Source organism: Balearica regulorum, chromosome 3 (genome assembly GCF_011004875.1).
Source record: "Balearica regulorum gibbericeps isolate bBalReg1 chromosome 3, bBalReg1.pri, whole genome shotgun sequence".
NCBI lineage: Eukaryota > Metazoa > Chordata > Aves > Gruiformes > Gruidae > Balearica > Balearica regulorum.
Window position 1 is genome coordinate 12,668,126 of NC_046186.1, and position 16,487 is coordinate 12,684,612.

Sequence of the window (16,487 nt, forward strand, 5' to 3'; positions counted from 1 at the left end):
TAAAGCCATAATTCAAATGGTCTCCACTCCAACAATAATAAACAGGAACGTGCTATCCAATTTTCAAGCTGTGACTGCCTGCTCATGGTTTTATTTATTATAATAATACACTATTTATATAGTATCCTTGGTGGATAGTGCTTCTCAGGAAAACTCCCTGTAAAGTCAAAAATGTATTATATAGGGAACTTCAGAAGGAAACAGCAGCAACACAAACCAGTTGGGGATAACACTTGTTTCTGGGGTAAACCCAACATCTTGAAGCACGGGAAACTTGGTTTTTACATTCACTTAATTTTTTTATATTCTTGAAGATGTGCAGGTGGTGAGTAAGGTTAGCGGCGATAAGCAGCATAAATACATGTGTCTGTCTAAAACGACCCTGTGTAATCTTCGTTAGGTTAAGAACAAACTGGGAATAAATGTCGTTGCACAGGCTGGGCGCTCGGGAAGGTGCCGCGGGCTGGAGGGACCGGCTGAGCAGCCCGGTAGGAGAATCTCAGGCTCCCTCTCGAGGACATCGGTGTTAATTACAAATAAATCCTCCAGTTCTGCTGCTCCTGCAGCCTTCACGTGTGGGGAGGAAGGAGCAAACCCCCAATGGTACAGGCATAAACCTAGGACAAAAAGATCCCCAATATAAGGTAAGTCTAGATATGAAATATATATAGATAGAGGGATGCAGGCAATTCCGACCGCTCGTTAGGAAACGCTGCCAAGCTTGCCTCTTGGGAAAGGTGTTTCAAACAGAAGAATGGCATGTGTTGACATACACAATAATCCTTATGTCCTGCAAAGTTGCTAGAAAATACGTGGGTTCACAAAGAAAATGGGGAAATCAAAGCAATCTTTTAGCCATGAAAGAGGAAAAATTATCATTGCCACAGGGGAACTATGGCTGTGAGAGTTAAGGATGTATTTACACAGAGTGACTGACAGCTGAATTGAATGATGACCAAGGCAAGGAATACTGAATTCTAGCATCCTTTATTACATACAGTAATAAAACAACATTGCAGCTATGATTGATTATGCTATTGATATTGCTATAATTATACACAAACAGTGCTCAACATTTACAGAAAGCGTGAACAGATATCACAGCGACCCCTTTGCACAGCAAGTGACCTGTCAACCTTCTGACCATCAGCAGCTCAGCTCAGCAGCCCCAGGGACGTCACGCTCCCATCCATCACCTAACGGTGACCAGAGTGCACCCACACTGGTGACAGTGGAAAGCCACCTCTGATCCAGATCCAGGGCTGCAAGTATAACTTCTCTGTCTTCCACACACAGCAAAGGCAGAGTCCTTTCCTCCAATTTGTTTGTGGTCAGATCCACTACTTCACAGCTTTGGGGTTAATTTTCCCCAAATTTGGGGGTGATTTCTGGTCTAGGTAGCCCACAGCTCATCCAGAGAGAGAATTCTTCGTTTGGTTTGTGACACCCATTGGTCTCCAGCTGGGTTCCCTCTTACTGTTAGTTTTGACCACTTACCTTAAAGATCAACAGTTTCTTTCCTTTTTTGTTATACCAATTGCCTTAAAGCTGCAGTTTACACATTTGCCTCTGGCAGACTTCAGCTGTCCAGGGAAGGCTATGCAAAATCCTCCACAGAGGAAACAAGGTGAAGAGAAGTAATTCTGAAACAATGAATTGCCACATGCTTTACCAGAACAGCACCAGTTACAACCTGATAGTTAGGAGCTGGCAACCATCACAGTAGGAGCAGATTTAATCAGTAAAGCAAATGAACAGGTGACATGAATCATATGTTCATAATTAGAGGGGTAAATGGCTGAGTTTCATCAGTATAAAGGTGTCAGTCTTTCTATTTGACCTAAGACACTGAGATTGCTGTTGCAAAGCTGATGAAGGAGATTTTTGTTTGTGTGTGACTACAAAGGAAAAAGCAATACAAGTAGAGGCTGAGCAAATGCACAATGGAGTTGGGTCTGGTGCAGAGGTGAGAGCTTCACGACTGCTAACCATAAATACTCTTATGGAAGACATTAAATATATTAATTTCTCTGATTTACCTTCCCTAACTTTCTAGTAGTAACCAAGGGAATTCCATTTTGCAATTTCCTAGTCTAGACCTGTAGCTCTAAGTTTAAGATTAGTTTAGTTTAATAATATCCAGACTAGAACTTTCTGAGCACATAAGTCTGTTAGCATGATGCTGTTACAGCTGAAGCTGCTGCTAATCCCTGTCTTTTCTTACAGGTTGTTACTAATAGGGATACTAATCTCCAAAATATGGACCCAAGAGAGACCAGGTAATACTGCTGTAAACTGCTTTCACATAACAATTTCCAGGCTTTTTCACAGGTGATATCTGTTTTTATGTGTGTGTTTCAGAGGAGTCTGAAGCTCTTTGGGGAGCCACACTTGCATGTTTTTTTCTGAGAAACTCCAAACATAGATGTGTCTACTGATGTGTACTCACAGCCACTCTTTAGGTTTATGTGCTATTGTATTAAGTGACTGTTTCTACCTTTCCTCACTCTGGTAACAAGCACTGGTGAATTAATAGGGATTGTATTGTTCTTGTATTCTTGAGCCTAGTTACTGACCTTACATATTGTAAGGTCTTTTAAATACTATCGAGATATCAGTGTTTTGCCTAAGAAGAAGCAGCTTTCTTAACCAGAACTGGTGTCTGTGTTAGCTTCTTCCTTACAAAACAGAGCTGGTCCTGGAACAGCAGGTATAGAGAGCTGGTTCTAGGACTGCCTGCCCTACTCACTGCAGATGCTGTATAAACATGCCATGCCTACAAAAGATCAAAGTAAAAAGATACTGGAGGAGATTTTATTCAGCTTGGAGCAATTGTATAGCTTCTGCACTGAATTAAGTTGGTGGCTTGGAATATGGGCAGAATAACGTGACGTTCACCAGCATCTCTCTGATGTTCCCTGGTGTGACCAACTCTGACATGGGAGTTGCATCTCTGGTTAACTTAAGAGTGCTGAATTCCCTATGAAAAAAGGATCCTCTCAGCCCTTCAAATGCACTGTTGCTATAAAAGGTCTAGCTGGCATTAGCTCACTATGCCATAGAAACTTGTGTTTGAAACAACAATCCCAGTTTATTAGAAATATATGTCAAATGAAAAGTTTTCTCTGGTCTATAGTCCTACATTTAGAATGGTTTGTACCTGCTTCCTGCCTCTTAGAGGTTTGGTTTATGCAGGTTTACAGTCTGATCTATGCTGTGGTGGCAGCTTGGGATTTGAGCTTCTCAAGCTATGCTCTTTGCTCCCATGTGGTCCTTTTCCAGCGTGAGCCAACTGGCTGCTGGTACTGGTACCTGGGCAGGAGAAGAGGGCAGGCTGATGGGTAGCAGATGTGGCTGCTCCCCACCCAGACTTTGCTCCTCTTGTGAATAGGTGTGTGTGGCTTTTGAGGTTTTTGTGGTTGGTTTGGGGTGTTGTGGTTGGTTGGTTCTTTGAATTTTGGGATTTTTTTCAGGAAGGTGGGGAGACTCTTGTTCTATTTTATTCCATTCAAGGTCTTCGGATTGGAGTAGCCAATTTAGTACTCTTTTGACCCTGTTCCAAAATCCTGTTTCCATGACTGGATGTTGCAGATAGCATTGCCAGCTGATCAGACACAGTTACTACTAGAATACTAATGTCAGGGCTGGCTTTTCTCTTAAAGGATTGCTGGTTGGAAAAAAATAAACCTCTAATGCCTCCTGGCCAGAGATGTTGGAATATGACTGTTGCAACGCTGACTTATAAAGCAATCTGGGAAGTAACAAAATTCTGTTTGTATGTTACCTTTAATCCCCTACTTACTAGCCTTTCAATACGTTCCACACAGGACCCATGAGTTTGGAGTGCTTGGGGAACCTTTTGCGTATAACACTGAGTGCAGAATACTTTGAGGACAAATACTTGTCGTTTTCTGTTGTCGGTAAGTTGATGTAGAAGATCTTGGAGAGGGAATTACACATGGTGAAATGTTTAAAATCTTAGGTCCTCTTATACTAGAATTCCCTGGATTATTCTAAGATCATAGAGCTTAGTAGGCTGGACCTCATTGTAAGTAAAGCAAAATGCTTCCTTTATTTCTGTATAACCTGTCCTGTAGACTTCTTGTGTGATAACTTAGCAATGTCAAGTCTAAGCATGGCTATCAAACTGAAATGCACATGGTAGTTTCTCTCCTGGTAAAAATGCTCCCCAGAAACAGCACACGCTATTCTGAAAATTCACTAGTTGAAGCTGGCACTACATTACTGATTTTGCGCTAGTGACTTTCCACCTTTTTTGCTTACAGCTAAGGGACCTGGTGGAGGCATATGAATTCTTAATGAAGTTAAGAAAAATTAGCTGGGCCTCTGGTGATGGGCTTAGTAATCAACAAGTGGCACATTTGAGTGAAAGGCACCACAGAGTGCTCTGGAAGGGCAGATAACTTTTGGGCTACAAACATCAGGTGTAAGATTATATGCTTAGAGAGATGGTTCAAGGCTGAGTTTACATTTTATGCTAGTTAGCAGTCTAACTAGACATGACATTCATAACATCTTTCTAGAATGGTAAACTTGTGTAAAAACCCCTGTATGTTCTTTGTTCAGGAGTCTTCATCCATACATAAAGACACAGATATGTACAGCTTGAAAGTATAAAGCAATTTTTTTGGGGGGGAGGGGGGAACAAACCTAAAACACAAAGACAGTTTTGTAGCCTAAAAAAATCCAAGCTAAGCCTTAGTGCCCTCTTCATTCCGGTAAGACCCCTGAAGAGACTCTGGCCAAACGGGCATCAGAGAGAAACATGGGGCCGTGCCAGCCACAGATCAGACTCCTGATATTTCTAGGTTGTCATCATCTCTCAATACTGACCACTTTGACACTGACCTAACTGACTGTTCTGTGCTTACTGGAGCTCTTGCTCCTTTAGGATTTAATATCTTTCCATGTTGGTGACTTTTTTTTGTTGTTTTCACCTTCAGTCCTTGAGCTGCTGTCCCAGTCTGTCTGTAATTTTACTGTTCTTACTTTCTATAGATGTTGTTGCAGCTCTTTTTCATCACTTTGCAATTCTCTCCTGTGTCTGAGCCCAGGGCATGCAATGGGGCCATTTTGGAGCAGGGTCAGCTGAACCCTGGGGCAAGGGCAGGTTGCTCAGGGAGTTTGCAGAGCAGGAATTGTACTTATTCATACTGCCTTCGCTAATTACCCATAGATCAATCTGGCATAGCTTGGGAGCTAGATGAGGCCATGGCATCACAGTGCGGCTATACAGTAACCTACAGCAATTGGAGTAACATTGAGTTTCGTGCTTCTGCACTAAGCTGCCATTCTCGCTTAGAGGTAAGTCTACTGTAGGAATTTTGACTCCAGTGCTGCTGTATATGACCTTTATGTGAAAGATTACCAAATCATTGATAGGCATTAATTGAGATGCCATAATGTTTTGAACATCTATTAGCAGAAAATTATTTAATTCTCTCTGAATGTATCCAGAGGTCTGAGAATATTCCATGGTATTGACATTTGAATGTCCTACAGCAAACCACAGATGAATACATGAAGAAGCATATTGCATGTAAGCCCTTGAAGGGCAATTGCTTTCCCTTGGATAAAGAGGTGTGACCAGCAGGTCAAGGGAGGTGATCCTGCCCCTCTACTCTGCTCTTGTGAGACCCCACCTGGAGTACTGCATCCAGCTCTGGGGGCCCCAGTACAGGAGAGACATGGAGCTGTTGGAGCGAGTCCAGAGGAGGGCCACAAAGCTGATCAGAGGGCTGGACCACCTCTCCGATGAGGCTGAGAGAGTTGGGATTGTTCAGCCTGGAGAAGAGAAGGCTCCAGGGAGATCTAATTGCGGCTTACCAGTACCTGAAGGGGCCTACAGGAAAGATGGTGAGGGACTGTTTATGAGGGAGTGTAGTGACAGGACAAGGGGTAATGGGTTTAAGCTGAAGGAGGGTACATTTAGATTAGATGTTAGAAAGAAATTCTTTACTGTGAGGGTGGTGAGGCACTGGAACAGGTTGCCCAGAGAGGTTGTGGATTCCCCATCCCTGGAAGTGTTCAAGGCCAGGTTGGGTGGGGCTTTGGGCACCCTGGTCCAGTGGAGGGGGTCCCTGCCCATGGCAGGGGGGTTGGAACTAGATGATCTTTGAGGTCCCTTCCAACCCAAACCATTCTATGATTCTATAAGAATAGGGAATTCTGTCTGGCAACTGTGTTGCACTCTGGTCTAGTATCTAGTGTCGGAGACACACTAATGTAAAAGCTTAAAAGCTTTGGATGCTTGTGTTGCTTGCTCACTGATACTATATCACAAAACACAAGATCAGCTATATTTTAGGGGGCACCTTTCTACCTGACTGGAGTTATGTCAAAGATTGGAGCTGCTCCCTAGAGTATTTGTGCTGCTATGTGGCTATACGCCTATGTGCATATAGCCTATCTAGTTAATCAAGTAGAAAGTAATATTGCTTTGGTATGGAGTTACTCTTCTGTGCAGGGGCTGGTTGGGTGGGTTTTGCAAGCTACTTTCAGGTCACAAGGATAGGTGGTGCCTGACTAGGGAAAATCAGTCTAACAAGCAAGTGTTCCCTGTGTTCATGCAGAAAGACCTGTTCACAGTAACTATAGCAATCAAAGCATCGCATACTCCTGATATGAAAAATGCTGCAACTCACCTGAAAAGTGCAAGTTGCCATTACGGCCCATGGAGTCCAAGAGAGTTAGTATGTGAAAGTAACTACATGGAGGTAAGTACTGGAAGTGCTTTATGGGAAGGTACTTAAAGTAAGGTAAGGCAAGTACTGGAAGATGCTCTCTTTAGAAGCTGATTAGATGCTAGGAATGTGTATTGGAAACAGAATTGGAATGTCCCACCATGAACAGCTCACTAGTGAATGCACAGCACGTAGTGTCTTGAGTTTAGTCATTCATTATATTATGCTTATATAGCCTACTGGCCAGCATTAATAGCCACTGAAGTTGTGAAATAGTATTCCAAAGGTTGAGCTAATGGATTGAACTCACTGAATGTTGCCTCAACAAATCTATTTGAGATGATAACAGAAATGTATACTTTCTGAAGGAAGTTTTTTCTTCTGAATTTGCTGGGGAGAAATGCAGACGGGGGAAAGATTCCTTTTTGAAGAGGACATGGGAGTCAGGAACAAATTTATGGTTTTAACTACAAGTAGAAATGGGAAGATACGGAGAAAATAAAAAGCTGAAATCTAGTGGAATATAGATAATGTACCATGTATGATGGTGGTTTATGCTATATTTTTTTACTTGAAGAGGGAGTGAACATAATCCCCTTTAAGAAGGGAGAAAAGTATTTCCTAATCTTATATTTTTCTGAAAGTACTGAAAAAGACTTGTAGAGTGCTGGAGACAAGGAAACAAGTGCCAAGAGCAAACCCCTTACAGTGGCTCTTTCCCTTCAGGTTTCGGTCAGGAGGGAGGTTCCACAGACTGTAAAAGAATTCATTCAAGATGAACCTGAGGACTGGACTCTTGTCTTTCCAGAGGTAAAACTACAACTTTTCTTCCTAGAAAGAACTAATGCTACTTCTAGTACAACCATCCTTTTATTCTGTATTCACACAGTATAAAATACCATTTCAAAAAGGGCAGAACTTCTGTACCAAGTGGTTTTAGCATAGGCATTTTATGTTAGAAATACAGACAGGTGTAGGCCATGTCTCCAAGGAAGAAATGGAAACTGATTTCTCAAAGAGCCTAGAAATCAAGTCTTTCCCAGGAAAGAGACTGTGCAATGAAAACTGACCCAGGAGTGAAGTGTGGATAGGCTTTTTTCTTCTTGGACCCTGTATTTCTAATGCAGTAGTGCACTTAATCTCCAATCCTCTTACTATGGAAAGTTTTGTGTATATGGGTGGCTGAACAAGGGAAAGCTGGAGGAGGTATCCCACAAGCAGTATTTAGAATAAGGCAACAAAACTGCTGGGCAACTCAATACCACAAATCATTCATTGTAGTAAATAAGAAGTTACTTTGAACAGAATGAATGTTTAAACTGTTAATGAATTTATCTGGGTAGGCAAAACCAGGAGAACCCTCAATATGGCAAGTAGTGTTTCATCAACCAGAAGAAAAAAAGGCTCTGCTTGTGAGCAATGCTTGGAGCGCAGGCTATGGACTCAACACAACAGACACCAGGGTTCTGCTGCGTATACCATACACTGCTGGGCAAATTCAACTGGTCAAGGTTGGTATGGTCATTCTGGCCCAGCAATGATATCTATAAAGTAGAATTTTCCAATTTACAGGGACAGAAATGTGTTTGGGTTAGTGCTTAGACACCGTTTAATTTACGGTTAAATGCACTACCTTGCTTTGTTAATGACTATACCCTCGAAGAAGAGCCAAAGGACTGATAAAAAGCATGCTTTGCTAAAGAGTATCCTTGAAGAGCTGAAAAACTGATAAAAAGGTAATATCTTGCCCCAGAAGGTGCCGAGAGCTGAGTGATTGCCAGAAAGGCCTGAAGTCAACAAAAATTGGCAGTAACTAGGGGAAAGGGAAAGGTGGCCCATCTCCGCACAGATATGAAATAAATAAAATACCTCTGCTCTGTGGTGTATTGGCATACTGCACACTGGGTAAATGATCCCACTTTTGGGATAACAGCAAGCTGCCAGGACATGTAGGTCTAACCAGATCTCTTCCTACAGGATCAAGGAGTTACCTTTTATGCAGTAAGATCAAGTATATTTTACAAACAGCGATGGATGATCCTGATGGTGGATACTGCTGTGGCGTGTCCTGTAGGTGAGAAATGCGGTACCTGACTCCAATGCTTAAATGTACAGGGACCAAGTTACAACTAGAGTAATGAGCTGACAGCTTTCATGTCTTCTTTCTAAGATGGTGTGGACTATGCTAACAAAACAATCATCTGGACTGTTCCAAAATATATTCAACCGCTCTCTGCTGGAGCAACTAGCTTTAAGGATGTGCTTGTTGAAGCTGGTGTGGATCTACACAAACTCTCTGCCAAAGAAATGGCTTCCAGGAAATATGTGTTATCGAATGACTTAAATGCAATTACAATGAAGATACCAATAGGTGCACAAGGTGGCTATTACAAGGTTAGTGACTTATGTTAGGTGGCAGGCAACAGACTTTGTTCTTTTTTTTTTTTTTTTTCTGGAGAGGAATAAATTATTCATCCTGTTCCTTCCAAACAAAGGATAGGAGTGAAGGGAAAGAAAGAATATATTAAAAATACCCAAAGCCTTGACCAAATATAGCTCTAAGCACCACTTTGTGGAGAATTTCTGTTCTTACAAGCACAGATGGACAGAATCCTACACAGAAGTATTGATTTGTCTCCTTCCTCAGGTTAACACAGAGCTTTTGCCCTTTAGTCCTGACATCATATTTCTTGAAGACAGTCCCTAACTGGACTGTAAAGCATGCATAGGTTCTGTTGTATCTTACACAGACCACTTAAGAGAATGGGAACAACCCGTTTGTCCATCAGACCATAAGATACTGGGATGGGCTGAAACTATACATCTAAATCTAGTTCCTTGGAGGGAACTGAATTCTAGGTAAATGTAGCAACTGAACTTCCAAGAAAGTTTCAGGAGAAGCCCTTTCACTGGTGAAGTAGTCCCCTGCTGTTTTTAAACTTAGGAATGAGGGACAGTTTTCAAAAGAAAGTCTTCTGAGATAATCTAAACTCTTAGGCAAAAATAGAGCCCATAATAGTGATACAGCAAGTGCCACTTAAAAGTTCATGATCCCTCACAGATGGTGTTCTCTTGCAGATTTCTTTCCCAGTATAAAAGCAGGGCCACATAGCTGAGAAGGACAATTGTTTGGAGCTGTAGCTCTAGCTGGACCCTGAGATGTTAAAATGCAACTTTAACTTGAATGTAAAATCTTGTTATACTAAAGGGTGTTGATTTGAAATTCTAGACTTCTGTGAGCAATGGACAGCATGGGACAAAATATACCATCAACCTGTTCTTGGAACATCAGTGGGAAGATAACAAATGGGGACTAACCAAACATACTATCATCAAGGAAATAGAAACACCATTTGAACAAGCAGAACTTGCTATAACCAACAGTAAGTAGCTTAATGTTGAATTTACTGAAGGCTTTGCTACTGATAAGAGCTTAATGTTTTGTGTTCCTTTTCAGACTCAAATCTGAGTGCAAGGATAATGAATGTGACAGTGGGAACGTTCCTCCCAGATGTGGAACTCGTGAACTTAACCATTGAGGGGGCAACTGTTGCTGTACCTGAAGCTGTTCAGCATGGATATCTAACATACAAGATCAGATATGCTAATGGAAGCAAAGCCTACATAATACAAGTCCCGTTTGATGCACCAAGTGTTAAGAAAGAGGTGTGTACTATGACACTGCAGCATACCATGGTATAGAAATGATATCACTTGGTGATTATTATTGCTAAATATGGTTTTTCTAGTACATGAGAGCAGACATGAGAGCGTACACCCTGAATGTCACGCTTGCATTCATAACCCATCCAACAAGTGAGACCTTCTTTGTCCCAGTCACAACAGTGTCGGCTGTTAAAGATGCAGGTAAACTAGTGAAATGAGCAAAACTGTATCAACCTGGCTGTGAACTCAGCTGTTAACTGGGCTAATTTCAGCCAGGGATACTGTCAGCCCTATTAAACTCTGATGGCAGCTAGTGTGCTCGCTGACTCTTGACTGTGTTACAGTACTGCCCAAGGCAAGAGGATTTTGTGATGGGAGGAACTTTCATCTCATTATTATTCGTGGGAACGTGGACCAAAACTGGCTACCCTTCATCTCAGACTGGCACCTGACCCCAGAGGCTGCGCAGAAGTACAATTACAGCCTGAAGGACAATGGCACTCACTTGGCAATCTCTGTCCCTTTCCTTTCTTCCCATGTGCACTATGAGGTAAGGATGCCAGCATGTAGCGATTAAAAAGTATGCTCTACCTATGAGATATAAACATTATGTTCTTGAAGGAGAAATAAAGCTTCCCTTTGATGTAGGCTTCAAAGGATTAATAGAGGACTATTTTCTGCCATTAGAGCACTTTAATTCCCCTTGGTTAATGTTGGCAGAAGTTGTCAAGGGAAAAAAAAAACATTCTGCAAGGATTTTAAGGCTGAGCTATCTATAATGGCAATTGTATGTGCAACAGAGTTTGTATTGCAAAATGACTGAAAAAGCTCATCGTGTCAGCTTCTAGATAAAAAAAATCTCCTGTCAATTTGACTTTGATCAAGCACCATTACCTTTGGTTTGTGATAGCCCTTTCTTAGTGTTTGAATACTTTAGTTGAACAGTGTGTCTTTATTCTTTTGTTTAACCTGTGATTGTCATCTCCAGGATTTTCATATCTCTGGAATCAAGGCGTCACTCCACTTAACCTTGAAGGATGGCATCACCTTGGCTAATAGAAGGGATTTCTCAGTTTCCTGCAGATTTTCACCTTCAGAACTCATACGTAATAACATATTGGGGATTAGCTGTTAATGTTTTTTGAGTTGCATAACTAAGTCATGCAAGTCCATGTGGTCTGAAATGTTTCTAGAGTTTATACTTGTTTGATACCCTATCTACCTGTCAGATTTCCTACAAATAGGCTACAAGGCAAGTCAAACTACAGATTGGACTGACTATCCTGTCTAGTATAGGAGAGGGGGAAGGAGGTGGGAAACTACTTCCCCTCACATCTCCAAAAGCATAAAGCCCTTAAAGGAGTTTTGGGGTTGGTTTTGAGTTTTTATTTTGGGTGGGTTGTTTTTTTGTTTTGGTTGGGTTTGGCTGGGTTTTGGTGTTTTTTGTTGTTTTAGGTTTTTGGGGTTTTTTTGGGAGGGGGAGATTAGGGGCAGGGAGAGTCAGCTTATAAATTAGTCATTCCAAAGCTACTCATCTGGATTGAATGTATTGAATATCTTGGCTAGAAAAAACCCTTTGGAAGGAATGAGACCTTCTGGGAGGAAAAAAAGTAAGTGTAATAACAGACTTCACCCGCGTTGTGCAGAGTCTACTGGCAGTTAGATTGAAGTAAATCAAGTGTTAGTACTGAAGAAAGCCTTGCTCAAAACTTAATCCTCACGAGTTGCCAAAACACTTGCTAGCAAATCCACACAGGACCTCTTTGTTGTGCTAGGCTACAGAATAAAGGGGCTTGACTCCTGATTTGTATGGAAAACTATTTTCTTTTTCAGAATGCCTGCCCAATGGTACTGTGGTTGTTACTGCAGTCAAATTGGTAGGAGTTGCAGACCTGGACACCAGCCTGCTTGTCTTGAGGGACAGACAGTGCAAGCCCAGTCTAGTGACAGAGAAGACTGCAACCTTCAAGTTCAGTGTGAACACTTGTGGAACAAGTAGAAAGGTATGGGCTTAGTCACGTGAAGTTTACTTTGCATTAGTATAGGGTTATTCCTCGAACTGGCAGAGGCTCAGAGTTGAGCAGAAGCTGCAAGAAGGTCATGGGTGACTTTGATAAGCAGTATATCTACACTGCTTTTCTGAGGAAACTAAATTCAGTTGGGCAGAAGTTCTTATTTGGGAAAAACAGTTTTCAAGGCCAGAGGTGCTTTCTGAAACTAGCTTTCAGTTTGCCACCTCTGAATTTCTTAGTAATGGACTTGAATGTGAGTTTACACTGTTGATATATACTCATATGCCTTGCAAAAGCTGCTTAAGTGTTGCTAATGACTACCTGGCCCAAGACTGGTGTTGGTCCTGTTCCTGTCACCTGCATACTACATAAATAGAAAACAGACAAAATAACAAAAGATCAGATCATGCTCAAATTTGTTACCACAAAAGTAGCTTGCTTCTGGGAGTGTTGCATCTTATGCTAGACACTGATTATGTGAACAGAAACAACTGATCTCTTAGACCCAGTGCACTCTTTTCTGGGGTCTTGGGTCATGTTCAAGGTGTTCTTAGCTAATAATCTGTTTCTTCTTGACTATGGCATAGCTGTCGTCATCAGGAGGCGTAGGGCTGTTGACCAGTAATTTTTGGCCGTTATTAAGCATACTGTGCTTAGGGCAATCTGTCAGTCAAGTGAAGGCATGTGGATATTGTGCCAAAACCAACTCTAATGTAACTTTCCTGTTTATAATGATGTGTATTTTTCAGTTCAATAGCTCAACTATGACATATGAAAATGATGTACTCTATTTCAGACCTGGCAATAATACACCAGTATACCAGTAAGTGTCATTCCCTAGAATAAGTTTGTCCAAGGTGTTTTGATTTCTAAAACTTAATGTTAAACTTCTTTCCTCAGACTGAAATTTGCATGCTCGTATGCAATCAAGCAAACTGTTGATGTCCGATATGAATCTAAGAAGAACCCACCACCCAGTATTAAACCAGGGTTTGGAACTCTTGCTCTTTCACTGAAACTTTTCAAAGGTAACATTTATGATGAGACTTCACAGAATGGTTGAGGTGGGAAGGGACCGCTGAAAGTCATCTTGTCTATCCCCTGTGCTCAAGCAGGGCCACATAGAGCAATTTGCCCAGGACCATGTCCAGATAACTTTTGAATATCTCCAAGGATGAAGTACAAACCTCCTTAAGGCCTCTAACAGAGGTTTTCTATTCCAGAATGCAATACAAGTGGTCAAGTGTCTATAGTGGATGAAACACACCTGGGTCATCACTGACACAAGTGTGGGTTTCCTGCTTGGTCTGGGCTTGCTAAAAATTTTGTGTAGTGGGTGTGATACCAGTTTCTCTCCTCTATCAACTCCCTAAGTGTTGCTAAGCATAGTTAGCACTGACTGAAATAATCATAACCTGCATTAGGGAAGGAAGCTCCATGTAATATTGCTGTAAAATGTACACTACACTTCATGCTGGCAGAAACGGCTAACTGAAGCCTGAACAAAACCCTCACCCTGACTGGAGTGGCTTTGATGCATTTTTATCATTTTTTAAAGTATCTTTCTAGAGACAGTTTTGAATGAGCCTCTTGTTCCAATGAGTTTTTGCAGAAGGAAGAATGGCTCTCTTCTGGATCCTCAGAGTGAAGGAATATGGTTCAGATCTTATTTTCATTACCAGTTCTTTATCTTTCTAACATGCTATCCCCGTTTGCTGGCATCCATATGTTCTCCCAGATTTTATCATTACTGTGCCAGAGTAAATGGTGGTAGAAAGAAGAGTGAAGCAGAGTTCATGAATACTTACTCTGCAAAAAGGAAACTCTAACATCGATGCTCTCTTCTAGAGAAATCCTATTCAGACCCCTATCAGGAATCAGAATATCCTGTAGTAAAATACCTGAGGGAGGCACTGTATTTTGAAGTTGAACTGCTTCAGCCTAAAGATGCAAGACTGGAACTAAACCTGGATGACTGCTGGGCTACAAACTCCCAAAGCCTGGACAGTCTTCCACAGTGGCCCATCCTTATAAACGGGTAAGGATGGCTTCCCTCCTGTATTTGGTAACTGTTCAGCACAAGACCCCTTACAGTACATGGAAGGAAAGGGGAAGAGGACAGAAGTCAGCTTGGGTGCATTGCTTTGTCCTGATGAGCAATTGCTGCTAGGCTATGGAGTGCATGTTGGTGTCAGCACAGTGGGTATGCCTTCTGGTGGCAGCAGGTTATGGAGGTGGCCAGAAGTTCTTGTAGCTAACAGCTTCCAGCTGGAAAGAAAGAACAAGAAGCAGCCCTGACTGTGGCCAAAGGCAAGGACTATGAGTGGGCCAGGCTCTACCCATATCCCTGTGGCCCAAGGAAAACAGAGGGAAGTTCTTCCATAGTCTATCTCCTTGATCTGTTTAAAGATCTGGTTGAAATGAAGTTTTAAATCAAATATGTTTTCTTTCACTTTACCAAAAAGGTGTGAAAACAATGAGGACTCCCACAGAACAGTTTTCCATGAAGTTAACTATAGTCTCAGAGTAAAACTACCTCAGCACCTAAAGAGATTTGAAGTGAGGATGTTCACCTTTGTACAAGGCACAACACTGTCACAGGAGCAGGTGAGATGTCTCTTTGGCTTGTTGTGTGCTGTTGGCAGTCCTGATGGGTGAGCCTGGAACAGTGCATGCAGCAAATACTGTGGAAGATCTCAGCTGGCCAGGTGCTGCCAGGAGCTATTGGTCACCTTTTTGAAGGCATAGCACTGTAAGAATAGTAAATATAGCTACTCAAGTGTTCAGTTCATCCCCTGTGGGGTCAGTACACATACCAGATGTTTGCTTAATAAGACTACTCTACACATAAATATTCTTGTCTTGCAGCTGTATTTTCACTGCAGTGTGGTGATCTGCAGCACTCTGCAACAGCCTTCAGACCTTCTTTGTCCAAGGAGATGTAATCCTGGGAAACACAGACTTGGTAAGAAAACAGGCACTTCTCAAATCACTTGTGACTTTTTGCTCAGCAATATGGCACGTGCTCTTAGGACCTGTGTCAGATGATAGACTCATAGTCCCAAGGTGTGCTGTACAGAAAATTAAAAGCTGAAATGTTTCACTAGACCGCAGTGCAGAACCACATCCACATGGACAAGCATCATCTGGAGCAGTCCTTGTTAGGAAGGAAAACGACTAGCAGAGGTTGGTGTCAATCTTAAATTATACTACTGAAATACCAAGCACAATGCTGTTGTAACATAACAGACTTTTGTATGTCTCTCTGCTCCCTGTAGGTAAATACACTGATTTTTGACAGAGACTAAGCAAGAACTGTTTGGTTTTATGAAGTTGCAGTTAGGTGGCCTAAGAAAGCACGGCCTGCCCAGACTTAAATTAAAGACATCTCAAAAGTATCTACTGGGAAAATATGTGCATAGCTGACCCTTTTTCTCAGTAGAAGCCAACCAGTATGGATGTATCTTTGTCTAAATCAAATTAGTGTTGCTCTCTACATTCCTCTACAGTGTTGAACTCAGTATTTTGTGTGGTTTGCATCCGATCGAGTCTGCTCAGTTAACACGCCCAAACCTTGTGTCTAGTTACTCTGCAGTTGGAAGTGTCTGGTTTTGGGGTAGGGGGAGGAAGGTGGCAACAGGTGTGGAGTCAATTGTAAATCACTTTGAACTTTTTTAATGCTTCAGTATGAACAAAGGATTGCAGGGAGCTAAATGTCAGTAAGAGAAAGTGTTTTTCAAAGGAAGATGGGGATGAACATACTTGAACCTGTAGTAGCTATTGACAGAAATACTGTAAACTGTGGATCTCACAGGAGTGTTGTGGCTCTGCAATGTGAAGTTGCCTTTCCTAGTTGGGGGGGAATTGCTCACAGGTAGCCACAGTGACTCTGCTTAGCTGATAAGCTGTCAGCCTAAATGAAAAAGCTTTTCATGAAGACTTGTAGTAGTACTAATGATAATACACAGACTCTATCCACAGAGTGTTAAGGATTCTTCCTTACTAGAGAACATGATGCTTAGGAGCCCCTGTCAGATTATCCTGTCTCTTTTTTTTTTTTTTTTTTTTACACAGGAAGAAAAATTCTTGGTTTCTTCTTTGCATC

General features: G+C 41.8%; 1 protein-coding gene across 1 annotated transcript; it reads left to right on the forward strand.

The window, feature by feature from the left end:
- The first annotated feature begins 1,943 nt into the window (after positions 1–1,943).
- Positions 1,944–15,563, forward strand: LOC104636474 (uncharacterized). Its single transcript, XM_075749990.1, has 21 exons — positions 1,944–1,966; positions 2,227–2,279; positions 3,828–3,920; positions 5,198–5,325; positions 6,594–6,737; positions 7,431–7,514; positions 8,048–8,215; positions 8,682–8,778; positions 8,875–9,098; positions 9,934–10,087; positions 10,162–10,370; positions 10,454–10,571; positions 10,715–10,920; positions 11,359–11,476; positions 12,204–12,373; positions 13,132–13,205; positions 13,283–13,410; positions 14,231–14,420; positions 14,848–14,989; positions 15,251–15,347; positions 15,490–15,563. The coding sequence occupies exons 1-21, from the start codon at positions 1,944–1,946 to the stop codon at positions 15,561–15,563; spliced, it is 2,694 nt and encodes an 897-aa protein (XP_075606105.1).
- Positions 15,564–16,487: the final 924 nt, after the last annotated feature.